This window comes from Myotis myotis, unplaced genomic scaffold (genome assembly GCF_014108235.1).
Source record: "Myotis myotis isolate mMyoMyo1 unplaced genomic scaffold, mMyoMyo1.p scaffold_m19_p_35, whole genome shotgun sequence".
Taxonomy (NCBI): Eukaryota; Metazoa; Chordata; class Mammalia; order Chiroptera; family Vespertilionidae; genus Myotis; species Myotis myotis.
The window spans coordinates 1028072-1055698 of NW_023416341.1; the positions used below are offsets into that span (position 1 = coordinate 1028072).

The 27627-nt window shown below is 44.4% G+C and overlaps 2 protein-coding genes across 6 annotated transcripts in view; both read left to right on the forward strand.

Moving 5' to 3' along the window:
• The window catches only part of LUC7L (LUC7 like), a 29814-nt gene extending 15278 nt beyond the window's left edge, over nucleotides 1–14536 (forward strand). For 3 of the 5 annotated variants that reach the window (XM_036303021.1, XM_036303025.1, XM_036303024.1), the window contains 7 exons: nucleotides 2391–2501; nucleotides 3390–3533; nucleotides 6370–6546; nucleotides 9739–9827; nucleotides 12776–12805; nucleotides 13321–13488; nucleotides 14188–14536. In XM_036303021.1, coding sequence (XP_036158914.1) covers nucleotides 2391–2501; nucleotides 3390–3533; nucleotides 6370–6546; nucleotides 9739–9827; nucleotides 12776–12805; nucleotides 13321–13488; nucleotides 14188–14317 — 849 coding nt within the window. In that variant the 3' untranslated portion in view covers nucleotides 14318–14536. Of the gene's footprint in view, nucleotides 1–2390; nucleotides 2502–3389; nucleotides 3534–6369; nucleotides 6547–9738; nucleotides 9828–12775; nucleotides 12806–13320; nucleotides 13526–14187 lie in introns of all 5 variants that reach the window. The other 2 variants (XM_036303022.1, XM_036303020.1) reach the window with 2 other exon arrangements.
• An 11054-nt stretch (nucleotides 14537–25590) lies between these two features.
• LOC118652893 (polyadenylate-binding protein 2-like) lies at nucleotides 25591–27217 on the forward strand. Its single transcript, XM_036303135.1, has one exon. It carries the CDS (start codon nucleotides 25741–25743, stop codon nucleotides 26641–26643), a length of 903 nt encoding a protein of 300 aa, XP_036159028.1. The 5' UTR covers nucleotides 25591–25740; the 3' UTR covers nucleotides 26644–27217.
• Nucleotides 27218–27627: the final 410 nt, after the last annotated feature.

Sequence of the window (27627 nt, forward strand, 5' to 3'; positions counted from 1 at the left end):
AAAAATGTTTTTATTGATATTAGAGAGAGGAGGAGGAGAGAGAAATATTGATGAGAGAGAAACAACATCGATTGGCTGCCTTTTGTACACCTCGTGCTGGGAATGGAGCCTGCAACCCAGGCATGTGCCCTGACTCAGAATCGAACCAACAATCTCTTAGGCAGGGGTCGACACTCAACTGTTGAGCCACACCATCTAGCAAGGGTGCCTCGTTTTAAACAGCTTTTTAAAGAGCAATTTTTGTATAATAAAATCAATTCATTTAAAATTGTGCATTTTGATTGAGCTATGGAACCTCAAATGTATTTCAATAAAGTTTTTTTACAGTTTTTAAAAATTTTCATTGCTGTTGAGAATCAGATCTATTTTTCATGGCCTTTTTAGTTAGTTTTCTAGTATAGAAGAAAGTGGCTTAATTTAAATATTAATCTTTCAATTTTCTGCTGAGATGTCTGTAATAGAATTTAATCCATTATAGCAATTACTGTTACTATCATGTGGAGAGTAATCAAGTATTTCAAGAAATGCAACATTTAAAAAATTATTTAGACCTGCTCTTTGATTTCACTCTGAAATTGAGAAGCACATTGCAGAGAGGGAGGGGCAGTAGAAGCTGGCAGTTAGTCCTGGCCGGGTGGCTCACTGGGTTGGAGTGTCGTCCTGGTCAGAGCATAGACCTAGGTTATGGGTTCGATCTCTTTTGGAGGCCTGTACAGGAGGCAACTAAGTGATGTTTCTCACATCGATGTTTCTCTCCCACCCCCCTCTCTCGTGCTCTCTAAAATCAATCAAAAACATATCTTCGGATGAGGAATTTTTTTAAGTGAGAATTTAAAAGAAGAAAAAAAAAACCCGGCAGTTAAAACACCTCTCGGTCTGCCTATTCTATTTTGTGAAGTTTATTGTTTAGTTTATAACTGATCAGAAGTTTGATTCTGGACCCTGCCAATTTGGATTCTGCTTAAGATACAAGTGGTTTCTCTGATTGGTAAAGACACTGGCACTGTCGTCAGATGTCTGTTTTCTATTGGGCCCCTGGGTCTGCCTCGGGTGTGAAATGGCTCTACTTTGTAGACATGAGAGGGGCTCCGCTCCAGAGTCTCAGTGCCTGTGTGTGGATGAACTGGGGCATCTCAGGCTATTCTCTTAGGAGCTGTGTCCTAGGTGAGCACAGATGGTATGCGACCCATATCAGCTCATTGGAACTTTGATCCTGGTGAGTTCAAATTTGTCCGCACAACTGATTTACTCTATATTTTTCCAGGAAACACAGGGCATCCAGTCAAACAAATGTCAGTCATTTGCATTCCTGATTGTTTGATTTGAACATAGTGAAATGTTATTCTAATGTCAACCGATCCTGTGGAGCACTTTCTTAATAGCTCACCTGCTGTCTCCTGGCCATCTTTGGGGGGAGGGATATGGATTACCACCACTTGGTCTGTTGGCCTAACTTTCATCTTCCTTGTTATCATTTCCACCCAAAATTTTCTTCTCTCTCTTTTTTTTTTTTAATGATAGATCATACTGTCTGACTGTCATCCATGGCTATGCTTCCTTGCTTTCAAGGTGATGCTGACATTAGCAGACTGGCTCATGGGTATAACTTAGGAGATGCTGCTTATTGGTGGTAGCCTGAAAGTTGGACAAGTGATTTCCTATTTGTATGTATGTGAAATTAATGTTGGGCCTTTGACTAGTATGACAAATTAACTGCTTAGTATACTAGTATGTGACAGCTTGTTAATTAGTATTTTATTGTTCCCTACCAACTCTCTCCAGAGTAAGCATTTAGATTTCTAGAGTTTCTTTTCCTTTATCTCTTTGGGTAAGTAGTCTACCAGTTTTCCTGGTATTTTAGACAGTAGGCAATAACTAAACGTATTCACAGCTCTCAGTAATATTTGTTCTATTGTTTTGTTTTGAGGTGGAAGGGGGAGCTCTACCCTCAGAACATGAGGGGTAATATTTGCGTGGCTCACAAAGACCAGTGAGTACATCATCTGCATTTCCCACAGCTCACCAGAGGAGGGCTCTAACTCCAGTTTCGATCCAGCCTTTTCTGTCCCTCAGAGAACACTATTCATTATGGCCAAGTGTTGTAATTTTCCTTAGTATTTTCTTGGAAATGTTGAGGGATGGGGTACCTATTACAAAATTTGGAAATAAATAAATCAGATGAGAAGACTATGCTCCTGAATGATTATTTGGTTTAACAAAGCCCCTTGATTTAATGTGACTATGGATGTGTTGGCTGGAGTGTAGTTTCAGATCTTCCCACTGAACCTACAGGCTTTAAGAAATCAACCCAGGAGTATTTTCCTGTCGAACAAATGGGTTCTTAGATCATACATGTCATTGATCCCAGCTCTCTGCTTCTCCTGAGCTAGGCGATGGATCACTTGGAGTCCTTTATCGCTGAGTGTGATCGGAGAACTGAACTTGCCAAGAAGCGGCTGGCAGAGACACAGGAGGAGATCAGTGCAGAAGTTTCTGCAAAGGTATGTTTGAGAGGTTTTCGCCTTGAGTTATTGGTACAAATCACGGTCTGGTAAGAACTGGGCTGCCGACGGACTTACAGCTCAACATCAGCACTGATAGTGCATCTTTGGGATGGACACTCTGCCTTGAGTGTCTCCAGTAAAAGGGTGGCTGTCAGTGAGCTCTCAGCTCCCAGGAGCTACTGCTGCTGTTCCTGCCCCCACCATACATACTGTTTAAAGTTTGTGTTTTTAGTACCCTACATAAACCGGAAATGGGAATTGGGGAAATGTTTGAACTTTAGTACATCCATATCATGGAATGAAGGTAGATCTGTATATAATTGGCCTGCGTGTCAGCTGCATTACTCTTCTGTACTCCCTGTTCAGTAGAACTAAAACTGCTCATTGTTTTTTCCCTTTCAGTTTTGTAAAAGCATTTCTTAGAATATATGCAGTTGCTAACTGGTCCAAAAGTGTTGTTTTATTTCTGAAAGTAAATACAAATAATTAGGCATTTTGCTTACAGTATAAGTTTCATGTATTTAAACATAGACATTTTATTACTCTTACCCCAAAATATCGAACTGTGTAGTGTAGGAGACATAAAAAGACACAGCCTGGAAAATAACCAGTGTTGATCCTTGCAGCCATATTGGAAGTGACAGAGATGCCGCTGCTTTTATTGGAACATGGTGTACAGGTTTAGTTTATGGTCAGAGTCTCAGTGTTGGCAATAAGGATGTCGTAATGGTCACAATTTATGTAAGCCACCAAGGATCTTTAACTGTTCTGTTTATTTTCAGTGGAACAGACCAGAAATTCAGCAGGCGACACACTCATTTTCTTTGTATTAAAAATCTTTTGTTTTTTAGATGCCTGTTTACTTGATTGTTTCTCTCCCCTTAGGCAGAAAAAGTACATGAGTTGAATGAAGAAATAGGAAAACTCCTTGCTAAAGCTGAGCAGCTGGGAGCAGAAGGAAATGTGGATGAATCCCAGAAAATTCTTATGGAAGTGGAGAAAGTCCGTGCAAAGAAAAAAGAAGCTGAGGTTGGTGAGAAAAATGTCTTGGAGAACGGGGAAACTGAGTAATTCCAGAGAGTTGACTGTGGACTGAAATTTAAGGCATGCCTCTATTTTTGAATCTTAGGAGGAGTTAAAATAAGGGGAGACATTGACAGGACCCCAGTGCATGCTTGGGCTTGTCTTTACTGTGCCCCCTGGGGTCCCTTTGTAACCTAAGACCAGTCACTTGCCCGATCTGAGCATAATTCCCATGTGTGAGGCTCCATAGACCAGTTCTACTGCTTATTCCTCCAGTTCCCTGGGGAGTTGGTGGGCTGTGGTGGTTTTATAGCCTGTGTGACTGGACCACAGTTGTATTGCAGATTGCTGTAAAGAATGAAACCTTTGATGCTGCATCTTCGGTAGAGAGAGCCTGTGCAGGTTGGGGTAGCATACAAGTGGTATCGGCCTGGATGCCAGGCCAGGACACACTGGCAGTGTGGTAGCGGAACAGATCAAGGGCTCAGTGTTTTTTTTCACTGATAACTGTTTTCTTACTAGATTATTTTATCGGTTGGATACCTTGTCCTTGAATCCTCACCACTACAGTTAGAAGTGGCTTGAGAATGGTAGAGCCAGAGTGAGACAGGGTGTGCTCGCCAAGCTTCATCTCAATGCCAGGCACTTTTTTAGTTGTGAGCAAGCTGGAAGAGGGCCTCCTCTGATGGAGATGGCACTGGAGAATGGGTGGGGGCACAGACAGAAGAGAATGTGAACAGTTGGATAAGCTTAATTAAGAAGAAATGGGGTCTGAATTGGAGAGTGACTTTGGGTTGTATGGGGTCTCCAGGTAGGGTAAGTTAATCCTGAAGGCCACTTGGCTGAGATCCACAGACTGAGAAGTTTATCGGAGTGGTGGGGGCAGGAGGGCCAGGTAGAGATGAGGAGATGGCATATAGGTGCCTCGGTGTAGGTCTGGTTTTGGTTGTCACCACCTCTGGCTCAGCATGGCATACGTAATAGGATGGTGCCAAGGGTCATGGGTGTTAGAGCAGTGCTTGCTGAAGGAGTGACAAATTGAAGAGACAGCAATGGGTTTACTCATGATGGCACTGTCAGGACACCTTTCCATGGTGCCCCAGCAGCACAGGCTGGAATTGAGGTCAGCAGTGTTTGTTGGAAGGTGGTGCTGCGATAATGCTTCATGCACCTGTCACACCAACATCCCTTTCAGTGATATTCGTAGGTAATATAATCCATTCTTGACGTAAAAGAGAGACAAAAGAATTCGCAATACATATCTGATGTTTTTGTATATAATTGCTTAGATTGATCACACTAAAAGATAAATGAACCCTGGCCCCCGTGCTCAGTGGTTAGAGCAATGGCCTAAGCACCAAAGGGTCGTATGTTCATTTAAGTCCTTCATAGGAACTAAATCTCTGTATACTTAAATGGGAAATTTGTGTTGATATGTAGTACAGAGTTAGGCTCCCGGAGTTGCTGTTGACAGCTCAGCTGTACTAGGAAGACCAGAGAGTTAGGAGAGACCCTCCGTGGCCTCTTACCACACACTGAAGGCCAGCTCTTTCTGCTTCAAAGAACCAAGCAGACACCAAAGTCTGTGATGGCTCAAAGATTTACACATGGGCTAAAGTAATTGTAGCTGTGGCGTTCACCACAGATGCCCAGCCAGTCTCCTGGGAAATGTTTTGAATGTGTGGATTAATAGATTGCTTACAATCAGGCCTCCCTTTAAGGATAAGTGACTATTGTAATGCATATCTTAAACCTGGATTTTGAAGGAGCATTCTAACTTGGGCACAAGCAGCAGTTTCCATGTCATGTTTCATTTTTTTTTCGTGTCATATATTTTGAGCCTGAGTGAGTTACTTCTTGTGATTGGACTCAGACTGAAGTGGCTGCAGGAGGGAACTGGTTTTGTTGTTTTGTTGTGCATACTTTCTTCTTTGAAGAGAGTGTCTAATATTAATTTGTCCTCCCAAATTTTATCTTTTGGCGCTGCATTGGGATATAGCTTCCTAGACATTGGGACACAAATTCTGTGGATGGTGCTCGAGTTTTTGCTTGTTCATTTGGTTTATTTTTTGAAGGACCCTGCTGAAGATTCTCCTGTCTTGCTTCTCTGGTCTTCACTCCCCGCAGTGCCTAAAGACCTGCCTTCACTATTTCCTCGCGGATAGGCAGCATCCTGCTGGTCTGAATGTTTTGAATTTTCCTTGTTTTAAAATCATGGTTTTTTGATTCTTTCAAAAAAATTTCTTAATTGATTTTTAGAGAGAGAGAGAGAGAGAGAGAGAGAGAGAGAAAATCGATCCTTTCCATTTATTTATGCATTCACTGGTTGATTTTTTTTTTTTTTTAAATATATTTTATTGATTTTTCACAGAGAGGAAGGGAGAGAGATAGTCAGAAACATCGATGAGAGAGAAACATCGATCAGCCGCCTCCCGCACATCTCCCACTGGGGATGTGCCCGCAACCCAGGTACATGCCCCTGACCGGAATCGAACCCGGGACCCCTCAGTCCGCAGGCCGACGCTCTATCCACTGAGCCAAACCGGTTTCGGCCACTGGTTGATTTTTATATATGCCCTGACCAGGGATCGAACCTCGCAACCTTGGCCTATCGGGACAACCCTCTAACCAACTGAACTGGCCAGGGCTGTTGGTTCATTTCTTAAATAAATGATGAAGTTAAATTGGTTAAAAATATCTGAAACTTTGAAATGATCAAATTCTTATTTATTTATTTATTTATTTATTTATTTATAACTCACTTCTATAGTCCCTTTAAATATTTCCATTTTAGGGGTTGACTATTTGGTGGCATTTTCATCACTCCATTCTCTTTTTCCAGGAAGAATACAGAAATTCTATGCCTGCATCCAGTTTTCAACAGCAGAAGTTGCGTGTCTGTGAAGTCTGCTCAGCCTACCTTGGTCTTCATGACAATGACCGTCGTCTTGCAGACCACTTTGGGGGCAAATTGCACTTGGGGTTCATTCAGATCCGAGAGAAGCTTGATCAGTTGAGGGTAAGAAGTCTTGTGATCTTTTCGCATTTATTTCCTTCTAGAAAACTTTTGTTTTTATCCTAAGAATGTGCCTTGAGTTTTATAGTGAAATAAATGCTCAATTCATCACTTACACAAGAGACCTAAGGGGCCTTGGACATTTATTTAGTCTGCATTCCCTTTTTATAAGGATAATGGCAGAGTCCGGTATGAGGATATGGATACCTCTTGCACATCTCCGAAATAACTTCTGTTAGGAGATGGGAAAAAACCAGCAGCCTCTAGTTTTTCTCTTTGGACAGAGGCAATGCATGTGCATGACAAATGGTTAGGCTAGATGGGAGACGACACATCCTGGCCCTTGCCCTGAGCCAACTTAGGCTAAGAAGGTAGTTGTTTTCCTGGGTTAGACTGTAAAACATTTGACATCTTGAGTACAGAACACTAAGAAGAAAGGGTGAACATATTTCAGATACTTAGAATTATCGTTCTCCAAACTGACAGGAGTCTTCCCTGCTATGTACTGTGTTAAAGATGGGATGCTGGGAAATAGGAAGGCCTTCCCTCTAGACACCTGAAATCTGGTGGAAGGACAGATATGTGGCATCTAACTGTAGGACACTGATAAGACTGAGACTCTTGTGTGCCTCTCAGGAAGGAGCAGTGGGTAGCAGAGCTCTGCATCGAAGGAGGGGTCCCCAGGAAGGTGATGTGTGATCTCGGCACTGGGCAAGGGAGCTGGGGTGGCAGTGAGGATGTTCTCAGCCACTGGTCTTGACACATTTTATTCCTGTGCTCCCAGTAGGATTTTGAAAATTAATATGCTTTGTCACATGTTTTTAAGTCAGAATTTTTACTTTATTAGTTTATGGGTATCAGAGTTGTAAAAATATATGTAGCCAGTAGAACATAAATAACAATTTTGTGTTTGTCCCCATTTAAAAAATCTCCTTAGCATTTGGAAATGTCACATTCCCATTTCTCTCTCTCTCACTCTCTCTTTCTTTGTTGTTGTTAATCCTCACCTGAGGATATTTTTCCATTGATTTTTAGAGAGAGTTGAAGGGAGGTGGAGAGACAGAGAGAAACATTGACATGAGAGAGACACATTGATTGGTTGCCCCAGAGATTCAGGTACAACCGAGGCATGTGCTCTTGACCGGAATCGAATCTGGGACCCTTCAGTTCGAGGGCCAACACTCTATCCACCGAGCAAAACCAGCGAGGGCCCATTTCTCCTTTAAATTGTAGTTCCATGCCATATCACTCCATAATTTTGTCCTGAAAGCTTTTCATTTCTGTAACGCATATCTACATCAGAAAGGTGAATTTATTAAAATATTTTCCCCTAAAACCTTAAGAACTTAATTACTCAGTTGATCTAGAAAGTATGTTTTATCTTTACAGTGATGAGTAGTATATAGTTGACCAAAACAACACAAGTATATTACAGATTTTGTTAAATAGCTATTAAACTAACAACAGAAAATGTATTTGGAAGGGTAGCTCTAAATGATAAAGAGGGTGGGAGTTCTATGCTCTAATCAGAGATGACTTCACAGTGGTCCCAGAGGTGTTCACATCTCAGAGCCACACACTGAAGTAAATGCGGGGGTATAGAAGACTAAGGCCTTATTTGTCGGGTGGGGAAAGATCGTTTTCTAGGGAGTGGGAAGAGTTTGGAAAGGAAATGATGCCAGCCTACAGATCTGTTCATGGTCAGATTTTTTTAGGAAGTGCGCATGGAAGCAGAGGTGCTGAGACTTCTATTAATATTAACCTGCCCATTGTGTGTGCCTGCCCCAGGTGCAAGGGGTTGGAGTCCCAGGTGTAGAGCTGTAGGTGCCAGACAGGAAGGTTCTCATAGCTGAAGAGTGCTTCAGGGAGGAAAGCTAGCCTCTCTCAGACCTTGCTGTGCCTTCTCTTGCTGAGGACCTGGCCTGGTTCCAGTCCACACTGAGATTTAAGATCTTCCTTCATGCCTTCATGGGTATGAGAAGACTGGTGACTGTCTCATTGGCTCGGGCTTACCTTTAGGACTTCATTTTAATGAGCAAAGAGATCAGGCCATTGAAAGGTTTGAAAGACGTTAGGTTGGGGATGTGCAGATTGAACTGCTTTGCACTAAGCTGTGTTGATTGTGTTCCAGTAGTGCAAGTTTCTCAAGGCCTCCTCCAGCCCGTTGCATTTTCTTTTCTGTTGGGTTCACAATCAAGCCTAATGAGCCATGTGTTACGATTGGAGGTTCATGGTCCACTTCCCTGCTTGCTTCCCTGTGAGGCCAGGTCTAAAGGCACCTGAAGACTGGCTGCTCCTCGACAGCAGGAGCTTGGCTCCCAGCAACAAGATGCATTTGGTCTGATACCTGTGTTCTCTTTCACCATAAAGTTTTCACCAGAAAACTAACTTTATGGATTGATTTAAAGCAATATGATACATTTTCTGTGACTTAGAAGTACATCTCTTAGACTATGCAGTTTCTCGCCCTGGCTGGCAAGCTCAGTGGTTAGAGCGTCAGCTTGGGCGTTGAAGGGTCGCCAGTTTGATTCCTGGTCAAGGGCACGCACGTGGGTTTGCAGGTTCAATCCCTGCCGTTGATCAGTGCGGGTGTGAGAGGCAATCAGTCAATGTGTCTATCGCACATCCATGTTTCTCTCTCTCTTTCCCTCCCTCCCTCACACCAACCCCCCTTCCTTCCACTCTAAAAATCAATGGAAAAAATATCCTCACTCCTTAGGTGAGGATTAAAAAAAAGAAGGTATGCACTTTGTCACTGAATTGATAAAATGTAATGATAGTCCAGCCAGTGTGGTTCAGTGGTTGAGTGTTGACCTATGAACCAGGAGAACCTAGCTTGATTACTGGTCAGGGCACATGCCTGGTTGTGGGCTCAATTCCCAGTAGGGGGCATGCCGGAGGTGGCCGATCGATGATTGTCTCTCATCATTGATGTTTCTATCTCTCCCTCTCTCTTCCTCTCTGAAATCAATTAAAATAGGTTTACAATTTTTTTAGTGTGATGATGAAGCATTTTAAAATGAGTTTTCCATTTTTCATTGTTTAAGAAGTTTTTAAATTGACCATGTTCCTGTTAAGACTTTCTCTTAGATTTTTAAGTTCCAATACTGAGGTCATATAAATGTGCTTTATTAAGCAGTATTTACACTCTAGTAACTTTCTCTTCTCTCATTCTCCAATTTTTCATTTATTTAGAAAACTGTGGCTGAAAAACAGGAGAAGAGAAACCAGGATCGCTTGAGGAGGAGAGAAGAGAGGGAACGGGAGGAGCGGCTGAGCAGGAGGTGAGCCCGAGATAGCACATAGTAAGGAAACCCCTACTTTCATTGCAGTGTTGCTGATAACAGTTGAGGTCTGCTAAGTACCTAAGAGGCAGTTAAAAGAAAATAAACCCGCAGCATGTTCAGTTGAGCAAGGTCTTGGCTGGCCTAGAAAGACCTGTGTGCACAGTAGTGCAGCACTGGACTGGGCTATCTTCAGCTGCACGAGAACTCTGGTGACTTAATTCTTACCTGGAAAGATCTAGACACCACCCTCCATCCCCCACCCCCGAGAGTAAAGCATAGAAGAGGGAGAGGAACCTGCTACACCCAGACTCCTGTGGATGTAGCACTCGGCATTAGGACAGGCAGGAACAGGTGTCACGCTGCTATGCCTAGCTGTGCAAGAAGGTCCTTGGGGCTGTTTAGCCTCTGGCATTGACTTGAGTGAAATGGGGCCAGTGGAGGAGGTTGGGACCTGCTGCCTTGTGAGTAAATGCAGGTGGTAGGGGCAGTAGCGGCAAGAATAGTGAGGAGCCAGCTGGGAGAGCTCAGAAGGAGGAGGTGGAAGTTTAAATCAGGTGAGGGTGGGAAGGGGCTGGGTATAGAGCTGATAAGATTTCTTGGTAATCAGTTGTGAGGAAACCAAAGGGGGAATGGAGTTGGTGTCATGGTTCTGGCCTTGAGTGACCATCTACGGAGGTAGGAAAGACTAGGAGCTGTGTGTTGGCGTGAGGAGGATGTAGGGAGTATAAATTGACTGTGGCCATACTCAGTTTGAGATGTGTAAGAACATCTACGTAGAGATGTTGAGTCTGGTCGGAGTTCAGGCAGAGACTTGAGCCAGGAGTAACTGTGCTCTCCTATTGGGCACAGCTCATTGTCCTTGAAAGGCCCAGAAACTGGGTTTTCCTGAAGGACTTCCTCTGTGTGTAACTATGGAAGGATAAATAAGTATTTATTATATTTTTCCCATTAATTACCTAACAGATTCTGGTTGTAAAGAAACGTAAGCAGTATAGAAATGTACAAGCAAAACATGCAAGTCCCTGTTTACACAGAGGTGACCACTGTGGTGTGGGTTGTGTCTGTGCACTGGCACCTGTGGGACCCTCAGCTGACATCTGAGATCATCCCACAGCAGGTGTGTCCTTACAGTGACGTGTCATAACAGTATTCTTTTTCCCCCACCTTCACCCTTTTCATTCACTTCCCCATCCCAGGCCTCCACATATAAGTGAAATCATATAGTATTTGTCTTTGTTCGACCTGTTTCACTTAGCATAATGCCCTCAAGGTCCATCCATGTTGTCACAAATGGGAGGATTTCCTTCTTTTATATGGCTGGATAATATTCCCTTGTGTATGTATCACTTTTCTTTATTCATCTGTCAGTAGACACTTGGTTGGGGTTACAAATAAATACAGTAGTTCCCCCCTTATCTGCAGGAGATAGATAACCTAAACCTGGATGCTTGAAACTGCAGATAGTACTGAACCTTAAGTAAGCTGTTTTTTTCCTGTGTATACTCTACGGCTTCTCTTTGCCAGCATCATTACTCCTGTTCTCTGTGGTCAATATTAAGTAGAATAAAGGTGACTTGAACGCAAGCAATGTGGTACTTCACCAGTTGTTCTGATAACCAATATGGCTACTGAGTGACTTATCAGGCCGTAATACATACAGCATGGATATGCTTGACAAAGGGATGATTTGTAGAACGGAGTGGGATGCTGAAAGATTTCATCATGCTACTCAGAAGGGTGTGCAATTAAAAACTTATTTTTTCTTTCTGGAATTTTAATGTTTTCAGACTGAGGTTGACCGTGGGTAACTGAAGCTGCAGAAAATGAAAGGAAAGGGGGGACTACTTTATCTAGAAGTGGAATTGCTGGGGCATTGGTGGGTCTAGTTTTAATTCTTCAAGGAATTTCCATCATGGCTGCATTAATCTACATTTCCACCAACAGTGTATGAGGGTTCCCTTTCCTTTTCTGGTTGGGGGGGTGGGGTGGGGAGCTCATTTTGGTCTTTTTTTTTTTTAATTTTTTAAAAAATTGATTTTAGAGAGGAAGGGAGAGGGAGAGAGAGATAGAAACATCAACAATGAGACCCACTGGGGATCGAGTCCACAACATGGGCATGTGCCCTTGACCGGAATTGAACCTAGGACCCTTGAGTCCACAGGCCAACGCTCTATACACTGAGCCAAACCAGCTAGGGCCAATTTTAATTTTTGATGACTACTTTTATGTTTTTATAAAACTATTTTGAACAGTTATTCTAGAAATCATCTTTGTATATGTTTTGAGTGTTAAAAAATTCCTTAGAATTTCTGGCATAAAGGAGTTTAATAAATAAGTATTGGTAGGTGTTACAGAAATTGCTTTCCAAGTGGCTTTATTAAATCACCTCAAGCCACACAGTATAAGAGCATGTTTTGTCACTTCCTCCTCAGCCCATGTTTCTGGCAATCATGTAAACTTTTGATGTGGACACTGTAAAATGAGGTCTCATTACTATGTGCATTTTTTGAATTGCTGATGGTATACTATTACCCAAGGACCTCATCTGGCAGTGAGCCTGTGTTTGGAACTTGAGGTTTTGCTTTAACTTCGGCGTCATGGTGACTTTTGCTTCTACTCAGCCCTGTGTCTATTAGGTGACTGCTTTGTTGTGCTGGTGTCCACTATAAAGACTTCGCAGAGTCAATTATTGAACTCAAGGTGCTTGGTCCTGTCCTTTTGCCAAAAGCAACTAAGAACTGGGGGTTGGAGGTGGACTTCATTTTGTAAGCATTGACACTTGGTGCAACAGGCCTGAGGACAAGTGAAACACTAGAAGATAACGGGTTTCTGTGGGAAGTCGACCCTCCTTCACCTTGTAGAATTGGGACTCCTCCCCTGAGATGTGAGGGAGGGATGGGGCTGTTTTGGGGAAAATGTTCATTCTTTTTCTCCCTTCATTTTAGGTCTGGATCAAGAACCAGAGATCGCAGGAGGTAGGTTTCCAGATCCAGTTAATCCCTAGCCGGTTTGGCTCAGTCGATAGAGCATTGGCCTGTGGACTGAAGGGTCCTGGGTTCTATTTTGGTCAAGGGCATGTACCTCAGTTGCAGGCTTGATCCTGGATTCTACTAGGGGTCTGTGTGGGGGGCAACCAAACGATGTCTCTCTCACGTTGATGTTTCTCTGTCTCTCCCCCTCCCTTCCATTTCTCTAAAAATAAAAGGAAAAATATCCTCAGGTGAGGATTAAAAACAAGCAGATCCATTTAAGTGTTCTCAGTCACAGGTTCTTTTCCACATGCATTTTTCTTCTTTATTTTAGAGAGGAAGGTGGGAAGGGTCTGGTCATAATTCTTTTCTGACCAGAGATTAACTGATGGCACTATTTTGAACCCAAGCTGTAAGGAGGAAAGGAGAGAGAGCAGAAAAGCATCAAGCTGAATGTGCTGAGAGAGGAGAGTCGTTGGGGTGGGGCCACCACAACCTTCAGAGCCTCTGGTCTACTGCAGGTCACGTTCCCGGGACCGGCGTCGGAGGCGGTCAAGATCTACCTCTAGAGAACGACGAAAGCCTTCCAGGTCCCGGTCCCGAGACCGACACCGGCGTCACCGCAGTCGTTCCCGGAGTCACAGCCGGGGCCACCGCCGGACTTCCAGGGACCGGAGTGCGAAATACAAGTAACTACTCTGACTTCTTCAGTAGCTGCAACCAGGAGTGAGCCCTTTCTCTTTGTGTTCCCAGGGTCTGCTGGGGTCCGTCAGCCATGCCTGTTGCTCAGGAGACTGGCTGGGCATCTGTGGGACTGAGTATTGGGGCCTTGAGGAGTGGTGAATGGAACCCAAAGTCCTGGGAGCCCTAAGCTGAGAGCAGCAGATGGAGTCAGGGATGGGACAACTGAGAGGCTGTGGGGGTGGTCACACATGAACATGGCCCCACCAGGTGCCTGACACACGCAGGGGCTATCAACTCACCATCACTGAGGCTTGTGCCCTGCTTATCTCTGTTGTGGTTTTTCTAAGGGAAAACACACCACTGGTAACCACTGTTACAACTTTGGTATATGCTTGGGTTTAGTCTTTTTTTTTTTCCATTGTGTTTTTACATAATGGGTCATATTCCGCGTGTGGACCTTTTGTTGCATTTTCCTTTGCTCTGTTTATATTATAGCTGCTACTAGAAATCTTTTCAAATGTCACTTTTTTAGTGGCTATGGGCTGGGCATGAGATGGCAGGCCTGACTGCTCTCTGGTGTGCTAGGGAGCCTTCCTTGGTGGGGTGGGTCTTGACCTTCCTTGACCTGGTGTTGAGGGGCATCTGAGGAGACAGTCAGAAGGGAGACAACAGCCTCTGCTGAGCCTCTGGTTCCCATTTCCCAGGTTCTCCAGAGAGCGGGCGTCGAGGGAGGAGTCCTGGGAGCGAGGTCGGAGCGAGCGTGGGGCCACCGACTGGAGGCTTGAAAGCTCCAACGGGAAGACATCGGAGGAGAAGGAGGCTGGAGAGATCTGAACCTATGCCTGGGCGCTGTAAATAGTCTGATAAATGTTGGACACAGCCTGAAGTTACCCTTTATATTTGCTGAATACAACTCATCTTTTGTAGTTTAAAATTTCTATTGTTTTGGAGCTAGCTGTGAGTTTCTAGAGATGTACAGAATTACTCCTGTGTTCTGCGGTTATGTTGAGTAGGAATAAATAAATCTGACTGACTGCCTCCTGAATGCTGCAATGGGGTCTCTGCTGTCCCTGTATGTTCTAGAGCAGGGGTGGGCAAACTTTTTGAGTCGAGGGCCACAGTGGGTTCTTAAACTGGACTGGAGGGCCGGAACAAAAGCATGGATGGAGTGTTTGTGTGAACTAATATAAATTCAAAGTAAACATCATTACATAAAAGGGTACGGTCTTTATTTTTTTTTAGTTTTATTCATTTCAAACGGGCCGGATCCGGCCCGCAGGCCGTAGTTTGCCCACGGCTGTTGTAGACCCTTCACCTCAGCCTTCACATATGGTGACAGTGGGCACTGTCTCAGTGAGCTTTGCTCATCTTCAGAAATTATAACTTACTGTTGGGACTCCCCTTTGACTTCGGTCATCTGACACCCTACCTCCCCTTGCCCTAATGACTGGATCCAGATATGCCTGGATCCACCCCTCAGTGCAGACCACAGGCTCCACTAGGGAGGAGGTAGGCACTCCATCTGCCCACATTTCTTTCTTTCTTTTTTTTTTTTTAATATATTTTTATTGATTTCAGAGAAGAAGGGAGAGGGAGAGAAAGAGAAACATCAGTGATGAGAGAGAATCATTGATCGGCTGCCTTCTGCATGCCCTCTTGGGTTGGGAAGTGCACACAAGTGGTGGAAAGCCTTGAGTGGCTTAAGGGTGGTTCTGGGAGGGGTGAGTCAGAGGGAATAAGAGCTGGAGTAGCCAAAACCGGTTTGGCTCAGTGGATAGAGCGTCGGCCTGCGGACTGAAAGGTCCCAGGTTCGATTCCGGTCAAGGGCATGTACCTGGGTTGCGGGCACATCCCCAGTGGGAGATGTGCAGGAGGCAGCTGAGGCAGCTGATCGATGTTTCTCTCTCATCGATGTTTCTAGCTTTCTATCTCTCTCCCTTCCTCTCTGTGAATAATCAATAAAATATATTTAAAAAAAACAAAAAAAAAAAAACTGGAGTAATGGGTTCCTGTCTCAGTTGTATAGCCTGGCCTGTGACAGGCAGGGGCTGGACTGAAGCTGGCAGAAGACATCCCAGCTCGGGCAACTTGGGTCGGTAGGGGGGTGCACAGGCAGGAGACTGGGCAGGGCTGTAGAAGTACCACTCACCACCTTCATCCTCTGGAGAAGTGGGTTTTTTGTGTGTGTTTTTTAATATGTTTTTATTGATTTCAGAGAGGAAGGGAGAGGGAGAGTTAGAAACACCAGTGATGAGAAAAATTCATTGATTGGCTCCAGCTGCACGGCCCCATACTGGGGATCAAGCCTGCAACCCGGGCATGTGCCCTTGACTGGAATCAAACCCAGGACCCTTCAGTCTACAGGCTGTCTGCTCTATCCACTGAGCCAAACCAGCTAGGGCTTTTTTTTTTTTTTAATCCTCAAGGAGTGAGAATATTTTTTTCCATTGATTTCTAGAGAGAGTGGAAGGGATGGGGGAGAGAGAGAGGGAGAAACATCTATGTGAGACACATTGATTGGTTGCCTCTCACAGGCACCCCAACTAGAGGCAGGGATTGGACCTGTAACGCTTGACCAGAAATCGAACCCTTGACCCTCCAGTGTGCTGGCTGACACACTAGCTACTGAGCCACACTGGCCAGGACAGGGTTTCTTTTTATTACAGTAAAATATATGTAAATTTTACTGTTTTAAGCATTTGTAATTACATCTGAATGGCATTAAGTGTAGTCATGTGTTGTGCATGGAGGGGGGTGGTTTTGAAAAGGCAGATGTCCCTGGATTTAGGAGTAGGCCTGGGGTTCCAGCCAGAGGGCAGGTGGGGCTGAGGTCAAGACAGCCGCTAGAAAGGCCTGGAGGGCTACAGCTCCTCCCTGTACACCTGGCCTCTCCAGTTTATCCAGGACCAGGTGGTCTGGGCCCTTGTGCTAGGAGGACGGGATCCAGACTGTGCCCAGCTCTTACAACCCTAGTGCAGAAGGTACCACCCACCTGCCCCTGGCGCACCCCAAGCCCTTGAGTCTCATGGGTTCCAAGCACTCGCCAAGCTCTTGGGTGCCAGGAGAGCAGCGAACAGTGGCTTTGCCCTCTGGGTGGGCACAGAGGAGGTTAGACTGATGGGGGCAGTGCACAACATGGCACAGGCATGAGGGTGCTTCAACCCCTAATGCTCACCTGGGGTCTCAGCAGAGAAGAGTTTCCAAGTGGAAGCTCCGGGGGAATGGCACAGAGGGTGCCAAGAGGAGGCCACCCATGTACCATGAGGGGGTTTGGCCTGGAGGGGACCCACTCCACCTTGAGTCCCCTCTAAAAAATGTGGGAACTACTTGTTTGCAGAGAAGCAGCAGGGATGCCGGTCAGGGCCATTGTAGTCCCTGAGGAGAAGTGGGTAGGCAAAGCCAACAGATACGGATCCTCCAGGGTCGTCGTAGATTCCAGGCCCCTTAGGTTTACCCTAGTTTCTGTACTCTTAGGGACTCCCCTGCGTACACCTCGTTTCTGGTCAGTGTAGGAAGACATGGTCATAAGCACCTACTGTGGGTTGTGGGGTCTCCTAACCCTGCATAGAGGCCCCAGGGTGTCCTGGGGAAGGGACCCTGCAGCTAGGGTAAGCAGGGGCTTCTGGGGCTGCCCTCCCTACTCACACTGGGGATCTCTGGCCAGGCTCAGGCTGCAATCTGAGGAAGGAAGGGCTGGAGAAACTGCTGGCCCTGAAGCCTGCCTGGGAGCTCATAGGCTCCAGAGCAGAGCCTGACCTTGGGGTGCACCCTCCCTGGCTTTCACCAGCAGGTCCTGGACCCTCACTGCATCATGTGGAAATGTGGGTATCCTCTCTCGGGTAGCAGGCTGCTCAGTAGCTGGTGCACTTGCCTGGGTCTGGGAGCTGGGGGAGCTTCCTAGAGGTGGGGCCCTGCCATAGTTCAGGCAAGTGGGGAAGGAATATGCAGGGGAAGTGCCTCACCTGGGAGGAGGATGGTGGCCACAGTGGGGTTTGGGATCTGTGGAGATGGAATGGCTCTCAGACTTGATAGTGTCTGAATTATTAGAGGATTTGTTAAAACAGGCTGCTCTTGCCTTTCCTTCCCTGCATCTGCCCGCTTCCCTCCTGCCTTTGTCCCTTTGCCCATGTCTCCCTGCCTGCCGGACTTCCACACTGAGCACGGGGGCTGCCTGCCAAGGAGGTTGTGCCATCCTCACAGTCCAGGAGGGGAGCAGTGGTAAGGGGATTTCTCCCACCATGACCGGGGCCACCTTTTATTTTGAGATATAATCAATGAATGTATTAGTTTCAGGTGTACAGCATAATGACTGGACACTTGTAAGGTGCCAAATGATCACCACAATAAGCCATCACCACACAGTCACAAAATTTTTTTCTTGTGCCCAGAACTTTTAAACTCTGTCAGCAACTTTCAAATGTACAATACAGTATTGTATACTATATATATAATAATACTGTATAATACAACACAGTATTATATTTTCCTGGGCCTCCTGAGCCCTCAAGTCTCTCCTTTGGGAAACTCCCCCTACATCCCCCAAAGGTCCAGCATGTCTGGGACTTAACCAATCTGCCCCCTCCCCCCTAGTTGGCCCAGCCTCTCCCTACTGAAGAGAGCACAATGTAGTTACCACTTTCTTTGTTAATCGTTCCCTCTTACATCTCAGTCTTCTCCCTAGGCCACTTTCTTTCTGCCTCAAGTGCATTCTGTAGTAGAGTCGGGACTGGGTGAGGCAAGTAAGGCACCAGGAACACAAAATTGAAAGGTGTGCAGGGGCTGCAGTCTAAATTTATTCTGACCTTAAAAAAAAATGTTTTAAAAAAATATTTTTATTGATTTCAATAAACGTGGTACATCACATAAACAAATTGAAAGAAAAAAAACCACATGGTCATATCAATTGATGCAGAAAAAGCGTTTGACAAAATTCAACACCCATTTTTGATAAAAACTCTCAGCAAGGTGGGAGTAGAAGGATCATACCTCAACATAATAAAAGCCATATATGACAGGCCCACAGCCAACATCATACTCAATGGACAAAAACTAACACCATTTCCCCTAAGAACAGGAACAAGACAGGGATGCCCCCTCTCACCACTCCTGTTCAACATAGTACTGGAAGTGTTAGCCATTGCAATTCGGCAAGAAGAAGAAATAAAAGGCATCCAAATTGGAAAAGAGGAAGTAAAACTGTCCTTATTTGCAGACGACATGATATTATACATACAAAACCCTAGAGACTCCATCAAAAAGCTACTAGACTTAATACATGAATTTGGCAATGTAGCAGGATACAAAATTAACCCCAAGAAATCTGAGGCATTTCTATACACCAATAGTGAACTTTCAGAAAGAGAGATTATAAAAACAATCCCGTTTACCATCACACCAAAAAAATTAAGCTACCTAGGAATAAACTTAACTAAAGAGGTAAAAGACCTCTACTCAGAAAACTACAGGACGTTGAAAAAAGATATAGAGGAAGACATAAACAGATGGAAGAACATACCGTGTTCATGGATTGGTAGAATCAACATCATTAAAATGTCCATACTACCCAAAGCAATCTATAAATTCAACGCACTTCCCATTAAACTACCAACGGCATACTTCAGAGATCTAGAACGAACTCTCCAAAAATTCATCTGGAATAAAAAAAGACCCCGAATAGCTGCAGCAATCCTGAAAAAGAACAAAGTAGGTGGGATCTCAATACCAGATATCAAGTTGTATTACAAAGCCACTGTTCTCAAAACTGCCTGGTACTGGCACAAGAATAGGCATATAGATCAATGGAATAGAATAGAGAGCCCAGAAATCGGCCCGAACCAATATGCTCAATTAATATTTGACAAAGGAGGCAAGAACACACAATGGAGCCAAGATAGTCTCTTCAATAAATGGTGTTGGGAAAATTGGACAGATATATGCAAGAAAATGAAACTAGACCACCAACTTACACCATACACAAAAATAAACTCAAAATGGATAAAGGACTTAAATGTATGACAGGAAACCATAAAAATTCTAGAAGAATCCAAAGGCAACAAAATCTCAACAAAATTGCCGAAGCAATTTCTTCACTGATACAGCTCCTAGGGCACTTGAAACTAAAGAAAAAATGAACAAATGGGACTACATCAAAATAAAAAGCTTCTGCACAGCAAAAGAAACCATCAACAAAACAACGAGAAAACCCACTGTGTGGGAAAACATATTTGCCAATGTCATATCTGATAAGGGCCTAATCTCCAAAATTTATAGGGAACTCATACAACTTAACAAAAGGAAGATAAACAATCCAATCAAAAAATGGGCAAAGGACCTAAATAGACACCTTTCAAAAGAGGACATTCAGAAAGCCAAGAGACATATGAAAACATGCTCAAAGTCACTAATCATCCGAGAGATGCAAATCAAAACAACAATGAGGTACCATCTCACACCTGTCAGACTGGCTATCATCAACAAATCAACAAACGACAAGTGCTGGAGAGGATGTGGAGAAAAAGGAACACTTGTGCACTGCTGGTGGGAATGCAGACTGGTGCAACCACTATGGAAGACAGTATGGAGTTTCCTTAAAAAACTGAAAATGGAACTCCCATTTGACCCTGTGATCCCACTTCTAGGAATATATCCCAAGAAACCAGAAACACCAATCAGAAAGGATATATGCACCCCTATGTTCATAGCAGCACAATTCACCATAGCTAAGATCTGGAAACAGCCTAAGTGCCCATCAGTAGATGAATGGATTAGAAAACTGTGGTACATGTACACGATGGAATACTATGCTGCTCTAAAAAGGAAGGAACTCTTACCATTTGCAACGTCATGGATGGAACTGGAGAGCATTATGCTAAGTGAAATAAGCCAGTCAATGAAGGAAAAATACCACATGATCTCACTCATTCATGGATAATAGAGACCATTATAAACTTTTGAACAATAATAGATACAGAGGCAGAGCTGCCTCAAACAGATTGTCAAACTGCAGCGGGAAGGCCGGGGAGGGTTGGGGGGCAGGAGGTAGGGGGGTAAGAGATCAACTAAAGGACTTGTATGCATGCATATAAGCATAACCAATGGACATAAGACACTGGGGGATAGGGGAGGCTAGGGGACTGTCTAGGGCGGGGGGATAAAATGGACACATATGAAATACCCTTTGTAATACTTTAAGCAATAAAAAAAAATAGTAAGTAAAAAAATTAAAAAAAAATATTTTTATTGATTTCAAAGAGGAAGGGAGAGGGGGAGAGAGAGAGAAACATCAATGATGAGAGAGAGTCATTGATTGGCTACCTCCTCATGCCCCACACAGGGGACCCAGCCTGCAACCTGGGCATGTGCCCTGACCGGGAATCAAACCATGACCACCTGCTTCATAGGTTGACACTAAACCACACTGGCTGGGCTATTCTGACCTATTTTTTTAACAATAAAATTATTATTTATATTTTTGCTGTAAATGTAAAAAACACTATAAATGTATTTTTTCATTTGTAAACTCAGTTAACAGTTACCATATGAGCCAGCAGTTCCATTCCGAGGCATACACCCAAGAGAATGAAAATGTCCACACAAAACCTTGTTATGTATTTTTGTTGCAGCAGCATTCATAATAGTGAAAAGGTGAAAGCAACCCAAGTGTCCATCAACTAATGAATGGATAAACAAAAGGTGGTCTATCCATACAATGGAGTAATATTCAGCCATGGAAAGGAATGTGCTGATATGTTACAACATGGATGAGCCTCAGAAACTTTATGCTCAGTGAAAGAATCTATACACAAAAGATCACATACTATATGAGTCCATTCATATAAAATAATCTGACCTATTTTTTTTAAATATATTTTATTGATTTTTTACAGAGAGGAAGGGAGAGAGAGAGAGAGTTAGAAACATCGATGAGAGAGAAACATCGATCAGCTGCCTCCTGCACATCTCCCACTAGGAATGTGCCCGCAACCAAGGTACATGCCCTTGACCGGAATCGAACCTGGGACCTTTCAGTCCGCAGGCCGACGCTCTATCCACTGAGCCAAACCGGTTTCGGCATCTGACCTATTTTTAAGTTTGTTAATTCTATAACTATGTTTTGTCTCTTAAACATATATTGAATTTTCAAAAAACACATTTCTTAGTGATTTCAGAAAGGAAAGGAGACGGAGAGAGAGAAACATCAATGATGAGAGAGATCAGTTGTCTCCTGCACGCCCCCTACTGGGGATCGAGCCCACAGCCCCAGCAACCTGAGCATGTGCTCTGACCAGGAATCGAACCCTGACCTCTCGGTTTATAGGTCACTGCTCAACCATTGGGGCTAACCATTAATTTTTGATGGCTATATTCTTCATTTCTAAAAGCTTTTTTTCACATATGTTATGTCATTTTTTATATTTTATGGCTCCCTGCAGGTATTTAAAATCTTGTCTCTAATCCTGTATACATAGTAAACTTACTTGTAATTTAGTCTGACATCTTCTGTGCCTGACACTTTTGTGGGTCAGTTCTGCTGACCTGGACTTGTGTGCCTGTGGCTTTATACATGGTGCCTTATTTCCATGTGCTCTGTGAGTTGACGCTTGTTGCCTTTTGTAGCCTATAATTAAGTGCCTTTATCAAGGGAAGATTTATTTGCCAGGTGCCTGGCATCTATGAGAGAAGCCCAGGATCATCTATACCAGGGGTGGGCAAACTTTTTGACTGGAGAGCCACAATGGGTTCTTAAACTGGACCGGAGGCCGGAACAAAAGCATGGATGGAGTGTTTGTGTGAACTAATATAAATTCAAAGTAAACATCATTACATAAAAGGGTACGGTCTTTTTTTTTTAGTTTTATTCATTTCAAACGGGCCGGATCCGGCCCGCGGGCCGTAGTTTGCCCCCGGCTGATCTATACAAATAAAAGGGTAATATGCTAATTAGACCAGACATCTTCTGGACATCTTTCTGGACATCCTTCCACACAAAGTCACAGCGGCTGTGAGGGCCGAGGGCTGGTGGCGCGGGAGAGGCGGTGGCATGGCCTTCCGCAGAAGCAGTGGGAGAGGGGGCTGTGCTGTCCCGGTCACAGTGCTGCCCCTTCTGCAGAGGCAGCCACAGAGGCAGTGGCATGGGCTGGGTCCCGGTGCCATGCTTCTGCAGAGGTTGGACGGGGTGCAACCTGCTGTGCCTCAACCTCCCACAGCCCCTCTCCCAGCCGGCCTGGCCCCAGATCGCCCCCCCTCCACCAGTGGATGAGTGGCAGGGCCAGTGCTAAGCAGCAAGGGCCGAGGGCCGGCAGCTGTGGTGGTGGTGGTGGCGGCAGCAGAAGGGTGATGCGGGTGGCACCTTCCCCTGATGGGCCTGGTCGCCTCCCACAGAGGACATCAGTAGGACATCCTCTGAGGGCTCCCAGATTGTGAGAGGGGGGCAGGCTGGGCTGAGGGGACCCCCCGCCAGTGCACGAATTTTTGTGCACCGGGCCTCTAGTTTTAAATGAAATCCACAGCCTGAGAAATTTGTGGGGGATCACTCAGGTGATACGAATTTGGACTGCAAAGCCAGAAAGTATCAGCATGTGGTTTCTATTTATCAGTGAGTTATGTTCTCTTCTGCTGAACACCAATGTGGTTTTATTTTTTACCAGCCCCCAAGTTTGGAGAAAATGAATTGTCCAGTGGGTGTAGTCCACTGCTTTTTGGGGCCCTAGCTTTATGCGCAAGAGTCACATCACCTTATGTTGGTGCTTTTAACCCATGAGCCCATGAAGAAGAAAATCCCAGCTTACTGTAAGTTTGCTAGTTTGGCAAACACGTCAGGACCCAAGTAGTTTCAATGCTGTGATCACCTCTCTGGGTTTCTCACCTTTACTTGGTTTTTGGCCTGAAAATTCCTTAGATCTCATTTGCTCTTTGATGTCTCTAAGAAGGTTTAAAGCATCTATCCAGCATGTTCAGTTATCCAGTAGCTTCTTTTCCCAGGTTGGAAATAGCAGTTCAGATCAGGCAAAGCCTTGGAACAGTGACAGGGCCCAGAGGCCTGAAGGAAGAGCTGGGTTTATCTGGAGGAAGGTTCTCCACCCTCTATACACACATCAAAAAAAAAGAAAAAATGGCCCTAACTCTTTGGCTCAGTGGAGAAAGCATCGGCCTGTGGACTGAAGGGTCCCAGGTTCAATTCCGGTCAAGGGCACATGCCCCGGTTGTGGGCTTGATCCCTAGTAGTGGGTGTGCGGGAGGCAGCTGATCAATGATTCTCTCTCATCATTGATGTTCTCTCTCCTCATTGATGTTTCTATCTTTCTCTCCCCCTCTCCCTTCCTCTCTGAAATCAATAAAAATATATTTTAAAAAAACAACAAAAAATGGGCAGTAATTTCAATGTTTAAAATGGATTGACTGCCTTCTACAGGTCTATAGTAGAAGGGCTTCTATGGGTTACTTTAATAACAGTACAAAGTGGGCAAAGGGCACAAATGGGCGATTCCCACAGAGCAGTAGAGATGGAGACAATACTGACCTTCGTAAATGATCGAATAAATGGAAGCTACCAAACATGGAGAACAGAGGAGGGGATGCAGGCACCAGCCTCCTGCTAATGAAACTGTAAGGAAGGCAATTTTGGTAATATTATCAAAAAGCCATAGCATTGGACATAGCATTACCCCAGAAATTCCACTTCTATAAAAATGCCCCAAGGAAAAATTATGTTTGTATGTTTGTGTGTAATATTTTAGCTACAAATATTCAGGACAAGGCTTCTGCAAATTATTTGTATACTATAATTTGTATACTATAGTAAATGAAAAACGTACATACAAATGAAAAATTACTCATACTCCCGACCACTTTCCTTTTCTGGGTATATATAAAGTTTGTTGACAATTTTCCTCTCCTGTCCTTTTAGTCCCATGCTTGTGGAAAACTCCTGCCAACATTGAGTGTGTCTTGTTTTCAAGTTTTCTTGTGATTATATCAATATAAAAATTGATTTATACTCTACACATTGGCCTGCAGCATGCTGTTATATAAATGTCTTGGCATTGTGCTCGCTTCGGCAGCACATATACTAAATGTCTTGGCATTGTTCATGTCTATGTCCAAAGACTGACCTCATTCTCTGACAGGCTATGTGATTCTACCATAATTATTTAACTTCTATCATTTCTCTGTTCCAATAAACAGTTCTGCGAAGAACATCCTGTACATAACATCTTCATATATGTGTGCCACTATTTTCTGTAGGATAAATTCCCAGAAGGATTGCAGGCTCAGAGAATTTGCACTTTTTGGATTTAAAGGATAAGACGCGTGGTGTGCTAGTGCCTGCTTAGATTATCTCATGTTGAATTGTCAGGAATTCGGAGAGCTGATTGTTAAACACAACCACTACTAAAAATTAAATTATGTTAATTTAGAAATAAATAGGTCATGTTAAAAACAAAGCTAATAGCCCAACCGGCATGGCTCAGTGGTTGAGCATCAACCTATGAACCAGGAGGTCACGGTTCAGTTCCCAGTCAGGGCACATGCCTGGGCTGCAGACTCAATCCCCAGTAGGGGGCGTGCAGGAGGCAGCCAATGATGATTTTTCTCTCATCATAGATGTTTCTATCTCTCCCTTCCTCTCTGAAATCAATAAAAATATATTAAAACAAAAAAACAAAAAAGCTCATAAATACTGAAAACTCATTATTTTCTAATTTTGCTACTACTACATTTTACTGTTATCTATGTTCACATCTCTCTCTCTCTCTCTCTCTCTTTTTTTTTTTAACAGCAGGCCCCGGGGTCGTGTCTACAGGGTCCGGACTAGAGCGACTTCATGGTATTCCCCTTACTAAAAAAACGTGTGTATTAGGAGGAGAGAGGGGAAAAAAAGAGGAAAGAAGGAAAAAAAAATAAAAATAAAACCCCTTAACTAAGTGCCAGGCGGGTAGTTAATCACTTTAACTACGAACAATCATGCTTAAGCTACATAATCTTTACTCCCTGGGATGGAGATAAGAAACGCCCTAACCTTTGGAATGGAAATTGATAGGATTAAAACCAACTGGTATAAATACAGATGTAACAAGACAAAAGACAGAACCTGGCTGGAGATCCTGGCTAGAACCTGGCTAGAGAACCTGGCTAGGCTGCTGATCAACTGAACGCTGTCTCCGTGTCATTCCTTCTTTGCCGACTCCGTCCACACCTTTGGGAACCCCTGACCTGCTGGGGTTGGACCCAAACATCTGGCACCAGTCTGAGCGGCGATGGCGGCAGCGGCAGCGGCAGCGGCAGCGGCAGCGGCAGCGGCAGCGGCAGTGGCAGTGGGGGCTGCGGGCGATCGGGGCTCCGGGCTGGGGCGGCGGCGCCATCTTGTGCCCGAGGCCGGTGGGGAGGCCGGGGAGGGGGCCCCGGGGGGCGCAGGGGACTATGGGAATGGCCTGGAGTCTGAGGAACTGGAGCCTGAGGAGCTGCTGCTGGAGCCCGAGCCGGAGCCCAAGACTGAAGAGGAGCTGTCCTGGCCCCGTGCCCCACTGGGCACCCCAGTGGGCCGCCAGGAGGAGGAGGGGGACCCAGGGCACGGCGCCATTGAAGACCCAGAGCTGGAAGAGATTAAAGCTCGAGTCAGGGAGATGGAGGAAGAAGCTGAGAAGCTAAAAGAGCTACAGAACGAGGTAGAGAAGCAGATGAATATGAGTCCACCTCCAGGCCATGCTGGCCGAGTGAGCATGTCTATCAAAGAGAAGATGGAGGCTGATGCCCGTTCCATCTATGTTGGCAATGTGGACTATGGTGCAACAGCAGAAGAGCTGGAAGCACACTTTCATGGCTGTGGTTCAGTCAACCGTGTTACCATACTCTGTGACAAATTTAGTGGCCTTCCCAAAGGGTTTGCATATATAGAGTTCTCAGACAAAGAGTCAGTGAGGACTTCCCTGGCCTTAGATGAATCCCTATTTAGAGGAAGACAAATCAAGGTAATCCCAAAACGAACCAACAGACCAGGGATCAGCACAACAGACCGGGGTTTCCCACGAGTCCGATACCATGCCCCGACCAGCAACTACAACAGTTCCCGAGCTCGATTCTACAGTGGTTTTAACAGCAGGCCCCGGGGTCGTGTCTACAGGGGCCGGGCTAGAGCGACTTCATGGTATTCCCCTTACTAAAAAAAAGTGTGTATTCTGTTCACATCTCTTTTATCTGGACAATAGAAATACAACACAATAGCAGCTGCTATGCATCTCTTTAATTTCCTGTTCAGTGATAGCATATTGATAGTTAGAAATCAACCATGATGGCAATATTTACACCATGGAAATTGGCAAATGCTACAAACCAGCCCTCTTCCCCTTTTTCCAAAGTACCACTAACTAAACATTTACTGGCCTACAACTGTATACAACTGAATTAAAATTATATATTATTTAAAAGTTCTATGTTGTTATAATCCTACAGAAGTGTATTTGGGTCTTGCTTTTTAAATATATTTTCATTACAGGTATCTCGTTGTTATTGAGCATTTTAACTTCCATGGCTTTGTGTATCATTGCCAATGTCTTGGCCATTGGTATATGGCGGTTTGCCTGTTATTACTTTGGCTTATTTTTCTGTAGGGTTGACTGACTTTAAAAAGAAAAAGGTGGAGGAGAGGAGGGTGAGAAAAAATTTGGAGGTATAGTAGTAATAACCTTTTTAAAAATATATATATATATATTATTGATTTTTTTACAGAGAGGAAGGGAGAGGGATAGAGAGTTAGAAACATCGATGAGAGAGAACCACCAACCAGCTGCCTCCTGCACACCTCCTACTGGGGATGTGCCCGCAACCAAGGTACATGCCCTTGACTGGAATCGAACCTGGGACCCTCCAGTCCACAGGCCGACACTCTATCCACTGAGCCAAACCGGTTAGGGCTAACTTTTTTTTTTTTACTTGCAAAGATACTTATTGCAGTGTTGTTCATAGGGGGAAAATATTAGAAACAAAATGTTACAGCCCATAAAAGTAGAATGGTTTGAAAAATTATGACATAGCCACACCATGGAATATTATGTGGCCATTAAAAGACAATGAATTATGATTCTGATCAAAGGCACACACATTGGTTGCAGGTCGATGTGTCTCTATCACATCAATTTTTCTCTCTG